Source organism: Saccopteryx bilineata, chromosome 9, assembly GCF_036850765.1.
Source record: "Saccopteryx bilineata isolate mSacBil1 chromosome 9, mSacBil1_pri_phased_curated, whole genome shotgun sequence".
Taxonomy (NCBI): Eukaryota; Metazoa; Chordata; class Mammalia; order Chiroptera; family Emballonuridae; genus Saccopteryx; species Saccopteryx bilineata.
Genome location: NC_089498.1, coordinates 10,465,122 through 10,482,913, shown reverse-complemented (window position 1 = coordinate 10,482,913; position 17,792 = coordinate 10,465,122). Strand labels below are relative to the sequence as shown.

The 17,792-nt window shown below is 51.8% G+C and overlaps 1 protein-coding gene across 2 annotated transcripts; it reads right to left on the bottom strand.

Annotated features, from left to right (window-relative positions):
- Positions 1–1,928: 1,928 nt before the first annotated feature.
- On the bottom strand, positions 1,929–17,784 carry SPMIP8 (sperm microtubule inner protein 8). Of its 2 annotated transcripts, none has more exons than XM_066242775.1 (8): positions 17,754–17,784; positions 12,861–13,085; positions 8,908–8,969; positions 8,459–8,633; positions 7,974–8,035; positions 7,703–7,767; positions 7,387–7,419; positions 1,929–2,073 (listed from the first exon to the last, which is right to left on the bottom strand). In XM_066242775.1, the coding sequence occupies exons 2-8, from the start codon at positions 13,081–13,083 to the stop codon at positions 1,971–1,973; spliced, it is 723 nt and encodes a 240-aa protein (XP_066098872.1). In that variant the 5' UTR covers positions 13,084–13,085; positions 17,754–17,784; the 3' UTR covers positions 1,929–1,970. The 2 variants fall into 2 exon arrangements, with proteins under 2 accessions (XP_066098872.1, XP_066098871.1); XM_066242774.1 differs by lacking the exon at positions 17,754–17,784 and adding an exon at positions 17,320–17,472.
- Positions 17,785–17,792: the final 8 nt, after the last annotated feature.

Below are 17,792 nucleotides of genomic sequence, written 5' to 3'. Positions count from 1 at the left end.
ATTTACATCACCGGCATCCCTGTGCAAGGAAATTAGGCACATTACACAAATTACAACAGCACAAATCATACAGTTTCAACAATCACAAAGGTACACTTCACCAGTCTCTGAGCACTTTGCCCAAAGCGCAAAATGTCCTCGGCCTATGGGAAAAGTTTCCCGGGGTAGGGGAGTGCTTCCAGCAAAGCCACCCCCCACCCCCATCAGGGTATTTCACATTGTCCAAAATCCGTAATCCTTAAGTCCATCCAACAAAGGAGCCAATGCCCACTCCGGTTGTAGTCCAGGAAATCAGTCCATGCACACAGGGCGTCAGCTACCCCCCTCATTCCTGCCGTCCTGGCAGGTCTTACACTGTCCCAAAGAGGAGCACATGGCAATGGCAGTCAGCATTTCCATCTCTGCTCTGGCAAGCTTGTCCAGCCCTATGTCCCCAAATCGCAGACCTACCAGGGCCATAGTAGGTGCTCCTTCCAGCTGCGCTTTCACCTTCTGGAGACTGCGGATTACAACTCCAGCTCGATTCTCCTCATCCTCCAAAGAGGAACTGAAAACACCAGCTCCCACTGCCAGGCTCGAGTCCTGGGCCGCTGCCGGGCTTGAGTCCCAGGCTGCTGTCGCCTTCTGCTCCGCAGACCTTGCAGCTCCAGCCTTGGCCTCAGCTTCAGCCCCGGCCTCCCGCCGCTGCTGGCTCTCCACAATGTCCAAGGCAATCTGCAACTCACGAATTTGTGAATCCTCCTCCAGCAGCTGCTCCATTTCCAGGCGAATCTCGTGAACCTGGTCGGCCTCCTCCTCCAGCACTTCCTCCAGCTCCAGGGTCGGCATCTGTTTCTCCCGCATTTGCTCCAGCTCCTTCCACTGCTCGGTTTGCAGGTCCCGGGCGGCCTCTTCACAGAGCTCTCAGTTTCCTCACTCATGGCTGTAAAAGTCAGCCAGCCTACAATCCCCAAAAGGACAGCCATGGGGAACCCTAACACTAGCCAGTCCTCTACTCCACCACTCAAAGGCTCCTTGCTGATCTGTATCGAATCCTGCCACAGACTACGCCAAATGTAAAGCCAGGAGGCACGGCCAGGGCCACCATCACAGCTGCCTGGCCCATGCAGGTTCGCATTGGATTTGGACAGTCAGTAAAGAAACAACGGAGCCAAGAACTGATGGGCTGTCATCTTTAATTCTAGCTTGCACCCGGCGGGCAAGGAAAAACACACACTGGGCTCCAAACCCCACTCACATTCAGTGCTCACAAAGCTACTGACCTATCCGAGTTTCCTAGAATCAAAGGTTTCTAGCTCACCAGATTTATTCACCACTGTTCCCCATCTCCTTCCTTCTCCAGCGTCAAACTGCACAAACTGGCCTCTCACTCAATACTCCGCCATCTTGGCTGCTTCTCCTGGCCACATGGCCTCTTTCTGCTCTCCTCTCTGCTCTCTCCTCTAATCATAATCTCAGGAACCAAGAGCGTGCAAGCTCCCGTTCTGCCCCTATTTTATAGTGTAGATTCAAAACCTTTAATCCAATATACAAAATAGGGAAGTCTCTAATACAGTCACTTCTGTGAGGCATGATGGGATTGTACCGCCCCACATCAAAAAGGGTGGGAAAGGCTTAATCCCAAAACCAAGCCCCAGGCTACAAGGATTCTGCCTGACCACAGCCCACAGAGACACACATTAGTATCACCTGGGCAACGGCCTCACGTGGGCAGCACCATCTTTAACAAAGTGAGCATAACATATTTTATCTGCCCAACAGAGGTTTTCATGTATCAAAGGGTAGAGTAAAAAATGTCAAAGCGGCTGATATTTAGTATAAAATATTATTTGGGAGAGTCCTCCTTGGCCCTCACCCCAGCCCTCCCTTGGTTGGGACCCTGATCCTCCCAACTGGGAGCCCAGACCAGTGGGGATGTGAGATAAGTGTGTTACCCTTATAATAAACACAAGTACCTTCGTAGTAGTGTTTCATTTAGTCCAGGTCTGTGTCTTGGTTCTGGGAGGCCCCAGGCTGCATTCCCGAGCCCAGGTCCACTTGGAGAGATAAGAGAAGCTGCAAATCCAGTATTTCCTGAGAGCCAGAGGCTGGGAGTTAGTCTCTATCAGCTCTGCTCCCTTCCTTGGTGTTGGGCAGATAAAATGTATTATGCTCACTTTGTTAAAGATGACGCTGCCCACATGGAGGCCGTTGCCCAGGTGATATTAATGTGTGTTGGGGGCAGGCAGGATCGTTGTAGCCTGGGGCTTGGTGTTGGGATTAAGCCTTTCCCACCCTTTTTGATGTGGGGTTACGGTACAATCCCATCATGCCTCAGAGAAGTGACTTTGTATTAGAGACTTCCCTATTTTGTATATTGGATTAAAGGTTTGGATTTCTACACTATAAAATAGGGGCAGAACGGGAGCTTGCACGCTCTTGGTTCCTGAGATTATGATTAGAGGAGAGAGCAGAGAGGAGAGCAGAAAGAGGCCATGTGGCCAGGAGAAGCAGCCAAGATGGCGGAGTATTGAGTGAGAGGCCAGTTTGTGCAGTTTGACGCTGGAGAAGGAAGGAGATGGGGAACAGAGGTGAATAAGTCTGGTGAGCTAGAAACCTTTGATTCTAGGAAACTCGGATAGGTCAGTAGCTTTGTGAGCACTGAATGTGAGTGGGTTTTGGAGCCCAGTGTGTGTTTTTCCTTGCCCGCCGGGTGCAAGCTAGAATTAAAGATGACAGCCCATCAGTTCTTGGCTCCGTTGTTTCTTTACCAACTGTCCGAATCCAATGCGAACCTGCATGGGCTGGGCGGCTGTGATGGTAGCAGTGGATACTGGCTTTACACTTGGATACTTGGGAGGAGAAGAGAGGACTTGAGAGAGGCCTGCCTGGAAGAAAGGGTGGGGCTTGGGTAGAAAGAAATGGGGAAAGCATTTCAGGGAGAAGAAAGGCTGAGCAGAGGCTAGGAAGCGGACAGGACCCTGGGTGTTTGGAGCAGCCAGGAGGCCGGAGGTGGAGCTGGTGTGGGGTGGTACGTCCAGGCCCAGGGCCATGGTAGCGGAATGCTGTCAGGCCAGGAAGGCCATGGAGTCGGGGCTGTTTCCACGGCGGTTGCTGCAGGGAAGATCTTTAATGTAACCTATTTAGGATGAGCAAAGAGCCCCTGAGGCTGAGGAGACTTCCAGGCCAGGAAACAGTGGGTAGGGCTTTCCATTTCTTGCCCTCGGGGTGGGATTTTTAACCTGTAAACTCCACCACTGCCAGCAACTGCAAGAGAACTTTCTGGTGGGCCACCTTCTCATTCTAAGGCCTGGTCAAATGTCCCCACCTCCAGGAAGTCCCCTCAGGTTTCCTCTCCACTCATGACTTGCATGTCTCTCTTTTAAAAAAAAATTTATTGATTTTTAGAGAGAGAGAGAAAGAAGGGGGAAGAAGTGAGAAGCATCAATGCATAGTAGACGCTTTCTGTGTGTGCCTTGACTGGGCAAGCCCAGGGCTTTGAGCCTCAGCATTCCGGGTCAACACTTTATCTACTGCGCTACAACAAGTCAGGCTTGGCTTGCATGTCGCTTAGAACAGAAAGGCAGAAGAGTGGTAGAGCGTAGTGGCCACAGGTTCAGGGGTCAGGCAGGCTGGCTTCAGTTCCCAGCTCTGCCAATCACCAGCTGTGTGACCTTGGGCCAGTCACCTAACCCTCAAGTCTCCTTCATCATCTGTAAAGTGGGTATACAATTACCCACCTCATGGGGTCTGCAAAGTGCTTACTACATTGCTTCACACTTAAAAACTGGAAAGTGCATGCCAAGTCAGGCTTGTTAATGCTCATCTGCTCTGCATCGCCATTATTCCTGGGCATGCATTTTCATATCTATGGCATCGGGATTCACGTGCAACTGGTGGGCAATGAACTATTCAAACTGCTGGTGTGGTTTACCGTTTACAGCTCTCGGGCTTGAGGAGCATGGCCTAGGTATGCCCATGTTCTGCTTTCAGGGTTGAACCAGCTGGGTCTGCCTCTCTTCCACTGGACTGGAAGCGCCTCAAAGGCAGAGATGGTATCTGGTCTGTGTCCCTCCAACAGCCAGCGCAGGACCTGGCAAGGCCTCAAACGTCTGCTGGGTCAGATTCCTGGAAGGACTTGCCCAGTCACTCAGTGTTAAGGAAGCAGGGCCAGGAAACGCTTCCAGGCACCTGACTCCCTCTGGCATGCTTCAGCATGCTCCCTGGGTGTCCCGTTTCCTGCAGGCCAGGCCATCAGCACGCCTGCTGTGAGCCGCAGTCAGGCAAATCTCTTCTCTGGGCTGGCATGTTGGGAGGCTGCAGAATGTGCCCTTGACATGCCAGGGGGCTCTGCCAATGACACCCCAAGGGTCAAGCCAGATTGACTGTCTGCTGGACTTGGAGGAAAGGGCTTCTTCCTGCATGAAATGGCTACCTTCTTGACAGGACGTGGGGAGGAATGGGCTCTGTGACCTGCTTACAATTTCCTGTCTGCTCCTCCCTGCTCCCCTGTCTCCTGCCCTATTGTCATCAGAGCCCCATACTCTAGGACAAAGAGATGGGCACTGTGGTCTCTCACCTTGGTATAGGGGTAATGATCATCTGCTCTACCCCTAAATTAAAATCAGCCTTGAATCTTTAAGGCAGGCTCCGTCTGCATATCAAACAATGTGACTCATCTCCTTGTTTACTACTCAGTGTTCAAGGGAAGACCCCCATTATGGGAAATAATTTACTCTACAAACATTTTTTTTTTTCTGAAGCTGGAAACAGGGAGAGACAGTCAGACAGCTCCCGCATGCGCCCGACCAGGATCCACCCGGCACGCCCACCAGGGGGCGATGCTCTGCCCCTCCGGGGCGTCGCTCTGCCGCGACCAGAGCCACTCTAACGCCTGGGGCACAGGCCAAGGAGCCATCCCCAGCGCCCGGGCCATCTTTGCTCCAATGGAGCCTTGGCTGCGGGAGGGGAAGAGAGAGACAGAGAGGAAGGAGGGGGGGGGTGGAGAAGCAAATGGGCGCTCCTCCTATGTGCCCTGGCCAGGAATTGAACCCGGGTCCCCCGCACGCCAGGCTGACGCTCTACCGCTGAGCCAACCGGCCAGGGCTACTCTACAAACATTGAGCATCAACTATATGTGAACACTATGTCAAGTGCTGCAATTTGAGTTCTGGGTCTGATGTGGGCCTCAGTTTTCCCATCTTTAAAACAGGGATGCTTGGAGGAGATCATGAATCACATGGTAATGTGTTCTGAACAGTAGAACACAGGGTCCAGAGAGTATTAATGGTATTCATCTTTAAATTCCTTCCACCTGTGACCGGGGTTGCATACACTAAGTCCTCAGTAAATACTGGTGGAGAGGAAGAGGGTATTAAGTCAGGGCTTTCTAACCTTTGAGGGAATTGACTCTCCTGAGAATCAGGTGAAAACAAGGAGCCTCCCCATAAAAAATGCACATGTGGACCCTGGCTGGTTGGCTCAGTGGTAGAGTGTCGGCCTGGCGTGCAGAAGTCCCGGGTTTGATTCCCGGCCAGAGCACACAGGAGAAGCGCCCATCTGCTTCTCCACCCCCCTCCCTCCTTCCTCTCTGTCTCTCTCTTCCCCTCCCGCAGCCAAGGCTCCATTGGAGCAAAGATGGCCCAGGCACTGGGGATGGCTCCTTGGCCTCTACCCCAGGCGCTAGAGTGGCTCTGGTCATGACAGAGCGACGCCCTGGAGGGGCAGAGCATCGCCCCCTGGTGGGGGTGCTGGGTGGATCTCGGTCGGGCGCATGCCGGAGTCTGTCTGTCTATCCCCGTTTCCAGCTTCAGAAAAATACAAAAAAAAAAGAAGAAGAAAAAAAAAAAGAAAATGCACATGTGGATGGTCACTCGGCTTTCCACATGATTTCAGAAGGTTCATGGATCCCTGAAGCCCAGATCCTGGCACCAGAAGTCCTGTTTGAAGAGTTCTTTAGTTTGGTGGCTGTTTCCCTGCTCTGGGGCTGTCCTTGCAGACGGCTCCCAGGCGGGTGATGGTGTGTTATCTGGAAGATCTAGGTCTAGGAGCTAAGTGTTGATGCTCTAACCCCTAACCATGCAGAAGACAGACATTCTTCCTTAGCCTCTGGGGGTTATTCTGGGCAGTCCTCCGGCAGTTGGTAGGGGGCAGGAAAAGACATTATCATCGTCAGGTCCTAACTCTCCCAGATCCTGCAACACCCCCCCCCCACACACACACACACATACACACACACATACCCAACATGGGCCTGGTACCTTCCTGTGGAAGCATTAGGTTTATTTCCAGTAAGACTGAATGAACTCTTAGAAAGATTGGGGATGCCACCACACACCGTTCTGAACCTGAGGTGGCATGGTCCAACAGCCTGGGTATCGGCCTTTTCACAGACTAACGCCAGGGAGTTAGGTAGTTGGCACGACTGTGGAGAGAATCAGGTGAGGTAGAGGCCTCCAGGGTATCCTGGGGGAAAATCAGGCTGTCTTTCTCTAGGTAACCCCCAAAGCCCACCTTCCTGCCTTCAAAGCTCTGAAAACACAGTTTCCACCCTCTCTATGGCTCAAGAACCTTCAGTGATTCCCTATTTCCTTTTGTATGTTTTCGGCTGCTCTGCTTGACTTCCAAGCCCCCTCCCTTCCAGTCTGCCTCTTCTCTACTCCCTCTGATCCCTAGCCAGGTACTGCATGAAGGCAAGCTCTCCATCCATAATCCTACACAGTCATTTGTGTGCCACCAGACAGGGAGACACACCCGTGGTGACCAAGTGGAGGAGGTTTGAGCTGGAGGGGAGAGGCAGAGGGTTGGAGAGGACATCAGGGATGGGCTTTACAGACTGAAGAGGAGTTTTCAGGCTCAGGAGGGTCATCTAGGCACTGAAATAGCACAAACGAAGGTATGGAGTGTTTGATGGTGCTTGTGGTTTGAGTCACTCCCAGGAGACTGCTCAAGTGCAGAGAATGGGGCTGGTGAGGTGAGAGATGGCCAGATCAGGAAGGTGCTTGAATATCTTGCACAGTCCAGCTGAGAACACTAGCCCCAGCTCTTCAACACCCCTCTGCATCCTGGAAGGCAGTCCTGGCGCTTTCCACAAGGTTCCTCATGACTGTTCGCTCTTCTCGCCCTTGTTCTCCTCCTGGGTCAACCCTCCCCCCCTTCCCGCCTCAGGGACAAATGAGGTGGCTTGGCTTCCTCCACTTCTACCATGCAAGGTGGGCTGCTGTTTTGCCTGGCCCATTTCTCAGGAGGGAAGCATCTCTCATTTTGACATGGTGGGGGCATCAATCCCTTGGAACCTCCCTCGCCAGGCCCCGGAAAGCCCAGCAGGAGTTTGAGAATCCTGGAGCCCGAGGCTGAGGCGAATGCGATCAGGTGTGGAGTGGGGCAGGGGCGTGGTCAGTCCCCTACCTGTAGTGGGAGCCAAAGTGTCGGAAAGTATTCCTGCAAAAGAGGGAGGAGGGTGAACCCGAAGTGAGGGGTGCACTCCCATCTTGAACCTCCCTCTCCGGGACCTCACTCCCGTCTCGGGAGGGTTACACTGCACCTTCGTCCCACACAACCGCCTTCACCCCCAAAGGGTGAAGTTCTCAGGGACTGGATCACAGGGTGCTCCGTTTGGTAGGAGTTAAGCATTTATTCATTTTGAAATTGTGATTTTCTTGTGATATATTGGAGCCGACCAATTTTCCCCAGGTCTCACAGGGGGGTCTGTGGGCTCACTTACAGGGAATCGAAAGGCAGGGGCTTCTGTCCATAGCGGTCCAGGCTGGGGTTCTGGTTGAGACAGTACTGGGGCAGGGCAGAGGGATGGGGGTGGTCCGTGAGCTGGGGGTGGGGGGTACACGGACCCCCCACTACCCTGATCACAAACAGCCCTCTCTGTGGGAGATCCTGCTTTCGGTCTCCCCTCCCTCTCCCCACACCCCATTCCAGGTGAGCCGCTCCCTTCCACCCTGCTGGTCCCCAGGGACGGGTCAGTGCACATCTCTTCCTACCCGCCAGTTCTGGGTCACCTCCGGCTTCAAGGATCGCACTGCATAGCCGCTAAAACCCTCCACTGCATAGAGAGCGCCTATCTTCAACCCCGAGCACGCCCGGAATAAGCCCCGCCCCTCCTACACCTGAGCCCCGCCCCATTCCAGCCCCGCCCACGCCCGCTCCTGGAATCTGTCCCACCTCAGCTGTCCTGCCAGCGACAGAACAGCAGGAGAACCCACCCTGGGCTCAGCCTTAGCCCCAGTGACTGCTGGTACAGACTTGGCTTGCACCCTGTCCCCAAGATGAGCCCAGCCTCCATGTCCCTCAATCCTTTGAAGCCCTGCCCTCTCTAAGTGCCCCCCCTGCTGCTCAGCTTCTCCGCCCCGTCCTTGCTGGAGCCCACCCCTGATGTGTCCCGTTCGCAGTCCCGGGCGACTCCAGCATCCCGGCAGCTGGGCTACCTCTCCCGCCCCAGGGCATCCTCCGCACTCAGTAGACTGACCCCCCTTGCTCAGGCAGGGCAGCTTGATCTCGCCGGCAGAGGACACAAAACGGGACCAGTCGTCCATGGCGCGCGTGAAGCTGGGCCAGTTGAACCGGTTGATGCCCGGCGCGATGGGTGCCAGTTTTCCCTCGCGGCACCGGCTGCGGAGCCTCTGGCCGGTCGCGGTGATGTCCTACCGGAGCCGTGGGAGTCAGGGCCCCGGAGGTAGATGCAGAAGCTGGGAGGCGGACCCAAACCACCCCAGAGGATGGAGCTGATACTTGTCTTATCTGACCAAAGGGCGCAGGGAGCCCCTGATGGAGATGGGAAGGGACCGGTACCCAAAGCAGCAGCGGAGGAAGTACAGGGAGTAGACCTCAAGACCAGAGGTGCTTGGGGCTGGGTGCAGGCGAGGCCTTCGCCCCTTTCCCCTGAGCAAACCAAGGGCAGCGGCAAAGGACACTCACCAAGCACTGCAGGGGTTTGTTGGGGACACCAAGGAGTGTGAAGTAGGCATTGTCAAAGTCATCTGAAGGAGGAAGAGAAAGGGAGAAGAGATGTCTCATGCACCAGCAGTCAAAGGTCCACACAGGAGAGCTTTGACCCACACTGCTTTAAATGTTTTTTTTGTTTTTTTTTTAATGTGACAACTTAGAAAAAAATCTAGGATAAAGTAGACTTTTACTTAACATGGCTTAAAACAGAATAAACTTCAAATGGACCAAACATTTCAATATAAAAAAGTTAAAACCATAGAAGTACTAGAAGAGAATACAGGTAAACTTTCTAACTTTGGGGTGGGGAAGGCTGCACCAACTCTAATTCAAAATCCAGGAGCTTGAAGAAAACGTTAATAACTTTGGCTATATAAAAATAAACTTCTGCATTGCCAAAAACAACATAAGGAGTCAAAAGACAAATGGGAAGAATATTTCCACTTACTGTACAGATGAGTTTAAATTTCCCTATTATTGAAAGTGCTCCTAGAAATCAAGACCAAAAAAGCAAAAGAAAAAAATGGGTAAACATGGGTAATCAAAGTGCACAGGTCGTTCACACACAAACATAAGATATACAAATGGCCCCTAAACATAGAAAGAGATAATCAACTTTATTCATCATAAAATGAATGCATATTCAAAGTACATTGAGACTCCAATTTTTGCCTATCAGATTGGAAACAATCCAAAAGTTTAGTGCAGTTATTATTATTTTATTTATTTATTTTTGTATTTTTCTGAAGTTGGAAACAGGGAGGCAGTCAGACAGACTCCTGCATGCGCCCGACCAGGATCCACCCGGCACGCCCACCAGGGGGCGATGCTCTGCCCATCTGGGGCCTTGCTCTGTTGCAAACAGAGCCATTCTAGCGCCTGAGGCAGAGGCCATGGAGCCATCCTCAGTACCCGGGCCAACTTTGCTCCAATGGAGCCTTGGCTGCAGGAGGGGAAGAGAGAGACAGAGAGGAAGGAGAGGGGGAGAGGTGAAGAAGCAGATGGGCGTTTCTCCTGTGTGCCATGGCTGGGAATCAAACCCGGGACTACCGCACGCCAGGCCGACGCTCTTCCACTGAGCCAACCGGCCAGGGCCAGTGCAGTTATTAGAAACAGGGGCATTGCTATACGTTGCCAGAGGCGGTATAAATTGATTTGAACCTATGGAAAACAATGGGCAATATCTATCAGAATTATGATGTATACCTTTTGACCCCACAGTCCTGCTTCTGGGAAGTTTCCCCACTTTATAGCTGCATGACCAGGAAATGATATGGGGAGAAGGTTTACCTTCTCCAGTGTTGTTTGCAATAGCAAATGAATGGAATCAACTCAAACATCTGCCATGAAAGGACTGGTTAAATAAACCATGATGCACCCTTACTATGCAGCTGTCTGTCAAAAATAGAGAAAGTTCTCAATATACAACCTCCAAGGTACAGAAGAGTATATATACATCACATGCTACGTTTTACTATAAAGCCCCAAACTGAGACAATTGAAGGCAGCAAAGAAAATACATTGAGGTTACCACCTAACCAAGTCACCAAACTTAGCATCATGAATAATCATGGGACAATGACATCCTGTGCCTCCTGCTGAAGCATTATGGCAAGCATAGTCTCCATCCCCTGTGACAGAGTCTGGCAGCAATGTTTTATCTGGCTAATCTAATCACACCTAGTTTCTAGTTTCTAGGAAATAGATTATCAAGGTAAACAATACTGTAAGAAGGCGCTTGCTTAAGTTCACAGTGTGGGACTGTCTACAACATAACTGTTTCAGACTCTAAAAAGTCAATATTATGAAAGGAAATGGAAAGTGGGGAGACTTTTAGGCGAAGACTAAAGAGACATAACAAGCAATTGCAATGTACAGTCCACAATCCTAGATTGAATTCCGGTTCCAACTAAAAACCACATTTTTTTTTTAAGTTATAAAAGAGATCTCGGGAGGGTAATTAGAGACATTTTAATATGGACTGAATATTAGATGTTATAGAATTATTGTGAATTTTCCTAGATGTGATCATTGTTTCATGTAGGAGGTGATTCTTATTGTTGGGAGCTGCTTGTTAGTGTGTGTGTGTGTGTGTGTGAGAGAGAGAGAGAGAGAGAAAGAGAACAAATATGGGAAAACAATTGAAGCAGGTGGGAAGTAATGGTTGTTCATAGGATTACTCTTTTAACTTTTCTTTATATTTGAATATGTTCATATTAAAAAGTTGGTGTGCGCCTGACCAGGCAGAGGTGCAGTGGATAGAGCATCAGCCTGGGATGCAGAGGACCCAGGTTTGAAACCCCAAGGTCGTCGGCTTGAGCACAGGGTCACTGGCTTGAGCGTGGGATCATACACATGACCTCATGGTTGCTGGCTTGAAGCCCAAAGGTCACTGGCTTGAAGCCCAAAGGTCACTGGCTTGACGCCCAAGGTTGCTGGCTTGAGCAAGGAGTCACTGGGTCAGCTGTAGCCCTCTGGTCAAGGCACATATGAGAAAGCAATAAATGAACAACTAAGGTGCTGCAATGAAGAACTGATGCTTCTCATCTCTCTCCCTTTCTATCTGTTCCTGTTTGTCTGTCTCTGTCTGGCTAAAAAAATAAGTTGGAGAGGAAAATAATACAGGTTTGTAGTTGCAATAGTAAACAATGAAAGGATACATTAGAAACCAAAAGTGGTTACCTGCAAGTGGGAGTAGGTAGGGGAGAAGTGAGACTTGTTCAAATGTATGTGTTGAAGCATTTTGAATTTTAAAACTGTGACTCTATACTTTTAGTGAAGCATATATTTGCAATAAAATCCATATCTAAACCAAGAGTGGGCTTTCCCTAAACACCTAAATTGCAAGAGAAGCCAGGAGATCAGAAAGTCTGACTGCTGTGCGGACCCTTTCCACACAGAAGTGGGGGTGGGGGAGCCCAGGAGCTCCTCCCCTGTGTAAGGGTGGGTGTGGGGGCTTCACCGTGCCCATTTTCCATCTTAGCTCTCCCTGTCCTTCTAAAGAGATCCTCCTTCTAAAGACTATGGTCCCCCCCAATGTCCTAACTACCCCTTCCCCATTATCCACCTCCAGCCCCTTCCTGACAATGTTCAGACCTCTTCTGTGCTTAAAGTCTTCAGTGGTTCTTAGTTTCCTTCTGAGAAAGTCCAGGCCGCTGCGCTCAGCACCAGGACCTTCCTGAACTGTGCCCATGACCCCAGCCCCTGCTTCTGCTGCCCCCACTTGTCCCTCCAGCGCCACCACACCCCAATACCTTACGTAGCTTTTCCCTTCCAGCCCTCTACACATGCTGTTCCCTCTAGCTGCAATACCCTTAGTTTCCCTGTGCTCAGGCAGGAAAGAGGTGCTTGATGAATGAGCGTGTGTGTGTGTGTGTGTGTGTGTGTGTGTGTGTGTGTGAGAGAGAGAGAGAGAGAGAGAGAGAGAGAGAGACCCTCCTCACACCTCCACCTCCACACCCAAGCTCCCAATCCATGGAGAGTTCTTCCTTGGGCCACATCCTCCTCGCATTCATGGGAGGTGTGAGGAGGGTCTCCCTCTTCCTTTTCCAGACGGAGAGATGATTGGGCAGAAGTTGTTATTATTGCTATAATTATTATTACTCCTGCTGCTGCAACAGACCCCTGCACAGTTCTCTCTTCTTAATAACAATAGCGACAATGTACTCAATTCATTGAGCACCTGTTAGCGCCAGGCACTACTCTAAGTGCTTGCTCTGCCTTATCTCGCTTTAATCTCTCACTGGGCTTGTGGGGCACTATTATCATCCCCATTTTACTGATAAGGAGACAGAGGCTCAGCCCTCGTGAGGTTTCCCTGGTAGGAAGTAGCATAGCGGAGATGAGCTCCATGAACGCTTTCACATGGCCTCTCGCTTGCGGATCTCTCTCCTCCACCCCTTCCCCAAAGGCCCGAGATGCCCGACCTTTGCAGCAGTAGGTGGTGGACTGACAGTGCTCGTCCGGCAGGCAGGCCCTGACGGAGTCCATGTCCATGCGGCGCAGGCTGGGCAGGGCCGGGTGGTAGAGCTGCTGCTTCACGCCGGCCAGCTGGTTTCTCCTCCGCTCTATCGGGAGCAGGATGGCCGGGGACGCGTACACGTGGGTGGAGCCGTCATCCCAGGGCACCAGGTCGACAATGCGGGCCATGGCTGGAGAGCCAAGGGTAGAAAGGGCTCACCCTGGTCTCCGGCCAGCCAGACACCCTTCTATGTGGGTGTGTAACCTTGGCCAGTACTGGTCTGATGTTTATTGAGCACGTACTGTATGCCCAATCCTGTTTTTTCAGGAGCTCCCTATGTGGTGGCAGGAACACTAATATGACACACACAGGATGTGCTAAGGGCTCTGACCGGGGTCAGTACAGCTGAGTGTCTGTGGAGCACTCAGGGAATGGTAAGAGAAGGGACATTTATGTTTATTAAGCAGCAGGAAGTAGCGGCAGCGAGCTGGTTCAGATTTAGCTTAGAATGCCTCTGGGTAACTATGACTTTTGGTCTCTGGCATTTACTCAGAATTCTACAGGGAGATGAAAACGTCTCGAAGAAGGCGAGAGACATGACAGATACGAACTGAAAAAACCCTGCTGGCCAGGCAGCGCCTCCCTTTAGAAAGCAGGTATTCCCAGGAGCCATTCAGCCATTTCGACTTTAGTGAGAATATGTTGACTCAATTTACTTCCTTCCTGAGTCCCTTCAGAGAAGAGGCAGGGGTGGGTGGTGGGTGGGCAGGAAGTGAGTCCCTAGGGCCAGGGAGGAGCAAGGGGAGGGCACGGGGGATGGGCCAGCAGGGGGAGGGACAGGGAGTGGAGCAGGGAGAGGAGGGAAGGAGGCCTGCCTGTCCCTGACACATGGGCAGGGGCTACCTGATCTGTGGGGCACAGGCTTCCAAGGATTTCTGCTCTTTGGTTGCTCAGTGGGGAGAAGAGGCAGGGAGACGGGCCAGGCCCCTGCGCCTTATGAGACAGCAGGAGAATAAAGAATGTTCTGCAGAGACAATGCCCGTTGCAGCCTGATTGTGAGGGCATCCGCTTCTCGGCAACCATGGAAACTGCAGGCTCTGGGGAGAGGAGCCTGCTGCCAGGGGTCCTGTGCACCCCCAGCCCCATTTCAGTCTTCCTGAAGGTTGCTGTCCCCCAGGCCTCAGACAAGCCAGGCACGTTGGGAAGTGGCAGACAGGGAGCAGGGCTGTCCAGGGCTGCCCAGGGCAGGCTGTGTGAGCCTGGACCAATCACTGTCTGTCTCTGGGCATCAAGGCTCCCATCTGTGTTAACCAAGGGCCTTAGCCCCTGCCAAGAGGGGTGACTATGATCTGGGCAGGCCCTCCCCTCCCTGCAAACCTCAGGGAAGTGGCACTGCCCTGCCAGCCAGCGCTTGGGGCTCCAGGGGTGGTGGAGATTAGCGGGGGCCAGTATCTAGGGTCAGCATTAGGGGATCAGGGAGAGTGGTGGCCTCAGCAGGACAGAGATTAGCAGGTGCTACGTCAACTCCAGCCTCCTGCAGCCTCTCTCCCTCCTTCCTAGGAAAGCAAGGTCATGAGTGTCTAAGCCCACCAGCCTGAAGTCTTGGGGCCTGCCCACCACCATGGTCACAATCATTAGAGACAGACCCTCCAGGTGAGGGACACCTGGGAGAGCCTAACTTATTTGCATATATCTGCACGTGCTTTACATGTATCTGCCCAGATGCTGGAGCCTGTGAGATCACGTGGTGCCGTGAATCAGCACGGCTAATAATTCCAGGTCCTGAGTGAGAATGATGCGGAATGAAGAAAATAGACTTAAAGAGAAATAGGATGGGATCAGGAGGCTTCTGCAAGCTGATGGCAAGGACAGAGCAAAGCAGCCCTAGGTTTGCTTTATTATATAGCCATATGCAAATAAGGAAGGCTCTGATACAAAGTCACATAGCTGAGGAATAAACAGGAATCCATTTAAGGCTTAAACAGGAATCCCCCCACCATGCATTACTGTAATCAACCAACAGCTGAACAAACAAAGGGTGAGAGGAAGGGCATGTAAATTGCTTCTAGCAACATAACCAAGCAAGTGAGGTGGGGGGTTGGGATGGGTGCAAATACTCAGCTTTATAGCCAATGTGGAGGTGTATGTGTGTGTGTGGGGGAGAACTTAGCCTTTTGCTAAGCCTGGAACTTACAAAGGTTTGCCACTTGCAGCCTCCCACAATGTGGGATTTGGCTCCTGGTTGCTCCTCCTGCAGTACTCCATACAGCCCCAGGGAGGCATGCTGGGAAAATTCTCCCAGAGTGGACTCCATTCACCCCCTCCCATTTATTTTTTAAAAACCCGTTTAAGCCTGACCAGGCAGTGGCGCAGTGGATAGAGCGTCAGACTGGGATGTGGAGGACCCAGGTTCGAGACCCCGAAGTCGCCAGCTTGAGCGCGGGCTCATCTGGTTTGAGCAAAGCTCACCGGCTTGGACCCAAGGTCGCTGGCTCGAGCAAGGGGTTACTCGGTCTGCTGTAGCCCCACGGTCAAGGCACATATGAGAAAGCAATCAATGAACAACTAAGGTGTCGCAACAAAAAACTAATGATTGATGCTTCTCATCTCTCTCCGTTCCTGTCTGTCTGTCCCTATCTATCCCTCTCTCTGACTCTCTCCTCTCTGTCTCTGTAAAACAACAACAACAAAAAAACAAAAAACAAAACAAAACTCATTTAAAGCTGTAAAATAGAACAAAATCCAGAAGGTACATAAAAAATGTAACAAAAAATTTTTTTTTTTTTTTTTTTTTCATTTTTCTGAAGCTGGAAACGGGGAGAGACAGTCAGACAGACTCCTGCATGCGCCCGACCGGGATCCACCCGGCACGCCCACCAGGGGCGACGCTCTGCCCAGCAGGGGGCGATGCTCTGCCCATCCTGGGCGTCGCCATGTTGCGACCAGAGCCACTCTAGCGCCTGAGGTAGAGGCCACAGAGCCATCCCCAGCGCCCGGGCCATCTTTGCTCCAATGGAGCCTTATAACCAATAATTTATAAAGTGAGACCCCCATGCAATTACCACTCACATCAAGACTTGGGCAGAAATAGTTGAGCAGTTTCTTAAAAAGTGAAATGTAGCCTGACCTGTGGTGGCACAGTGGATAAAGGGTCAACCTGGAAACACTGAGGTTGCCGGTTCAAAACCCTGGCTTGCCTGGTCAAGGCACATATGGGAGTTGATGCTTCCTGCTCCTCCCCCTTCTCTCTCTCTCTCTTTCTCTCTCTTTCCCCCCCTAAAATAAATAAATAAAAATTAAAAAAAAAAAAAAAAGGCCCTGGCCGGTTGGCTCAGCGGTAGAGCGTCAGCCTGGCATGCGGGGGACCCGGGTTTGATTCCCGGCCAGGGCACATAGGAGAAGCGCCCATTTGCTTCTCCACCCCCACCCCCTCCTTCCTCTCTGTCTCTCTCTTCCCCTCCCGCAGCCAAGGCTCCATTGGAGCAAAGATGGCCCGGGCGCTGGGGATGGCTCCTTGGCCTCTGCCCCAGGCGCTAAGAGTGGCTCTGGTCGCGGCAAAGCAACGCCCCGGAGGGGCAGAGCATCGCCCCCTGGTGGACAGAGCGTCGCCCCTGGTGGGCGTGCCGGGTGGATCCCGGTCGGGCGCATGTGGGAGTCTGTCTGACTATCTCTCCCCGTTTCCAGCTTCAGAAAAATACAAAAAAAAAAAAAAAGTGAAATGTAAGTCTACCATAGGACCCAGGCATTCTAGCTCTAGGACTCTTCCTAAGAGGAATGAAGATATATGTCCACATGAGGACTTGCACACGAACGTTCACAACAGCATTCTAGCTAGTGGCCAAAAAGTGGAAAGAACCAGTGTCCGTTAACTGGTGAACAGATCGACTGTGTGTGGCATGTCTCTACCACGGAATACTCTTGGGATTGAAAAAGAAACGAAGAACTGATCATGTGTGACCGTGTGGATGATCCTCAAAAATATTCTAAGTCAGTGGTTTGCAAACTCATTCGTCAACAGAGCCAAATATCAACAGTACAACGATTGAAATTTCTTTTGAGAGCCAAGTCTTTTAAACTTAAACTATACAGGTAGGTACATTCCTTATCGAGGTAGCGCCCGCACGTGGTATTTTGTGGAAGAGCCACACACTCAAGGGGCCAAAGAGCGAGCCACGGTTTGCTGACCAGGGTTCTAAGTGAAAGAAATCAGATGCAAAAACACTCCCCATAGTGTGCGATTCATTTATGTAAAATGTCCCCAAAAGGCAAAGCCTTAGAGAACAGACGGCAGATTAGTGGTTGCTTGGGGCTAGGATGGGACAGGAAGAGAGACTGTCACGGAGCACAAGCGGTCGTGTTGGGTGATGGGTGACGGAAATGTTCTAAAACTACACCGCGCTAGTTGCCTAGCTCAGGCAATTTACCAGTCGCCTGCTCACGCGCAGTCAATCATCGGTCAGTCCTTGGATCCCCGGGACCACAGCCATTGCTGCTGAGGACTCCGGACCAGAGAGAATCTGCCTGGGTCCGCCATTGGGGCTGGAGAACTGGGGTGTGTTGCTGCCGCTGGCTGACAGTTGACAAGCCCCTGCCCCCTTGAGTCGTCTCCCAGAGTCACATGGGGACTCCAAGCTGTCATTCTCCCATAAGCTACTCTGCAGTTTGGCCAAGGTGTGCGGCAGGCCAAGACCCTGGTACCGGGGACTGGTCCTCCAGCAACTCATGGTACCTGAAACTGGGCCAGCTGTGGTTGTTTCCCTGGGCCTCAGACACCGGCTGGCCTCTAGGGGCTTGTTGTTGGCTCCCTGGACATTGATCTCCTCTCTTCCACCGCCACCTCCCCACCCCTGTTTGGCACCTGCTAATCCTTTGCGCACGGCCTGGTGCTGCCACTTAA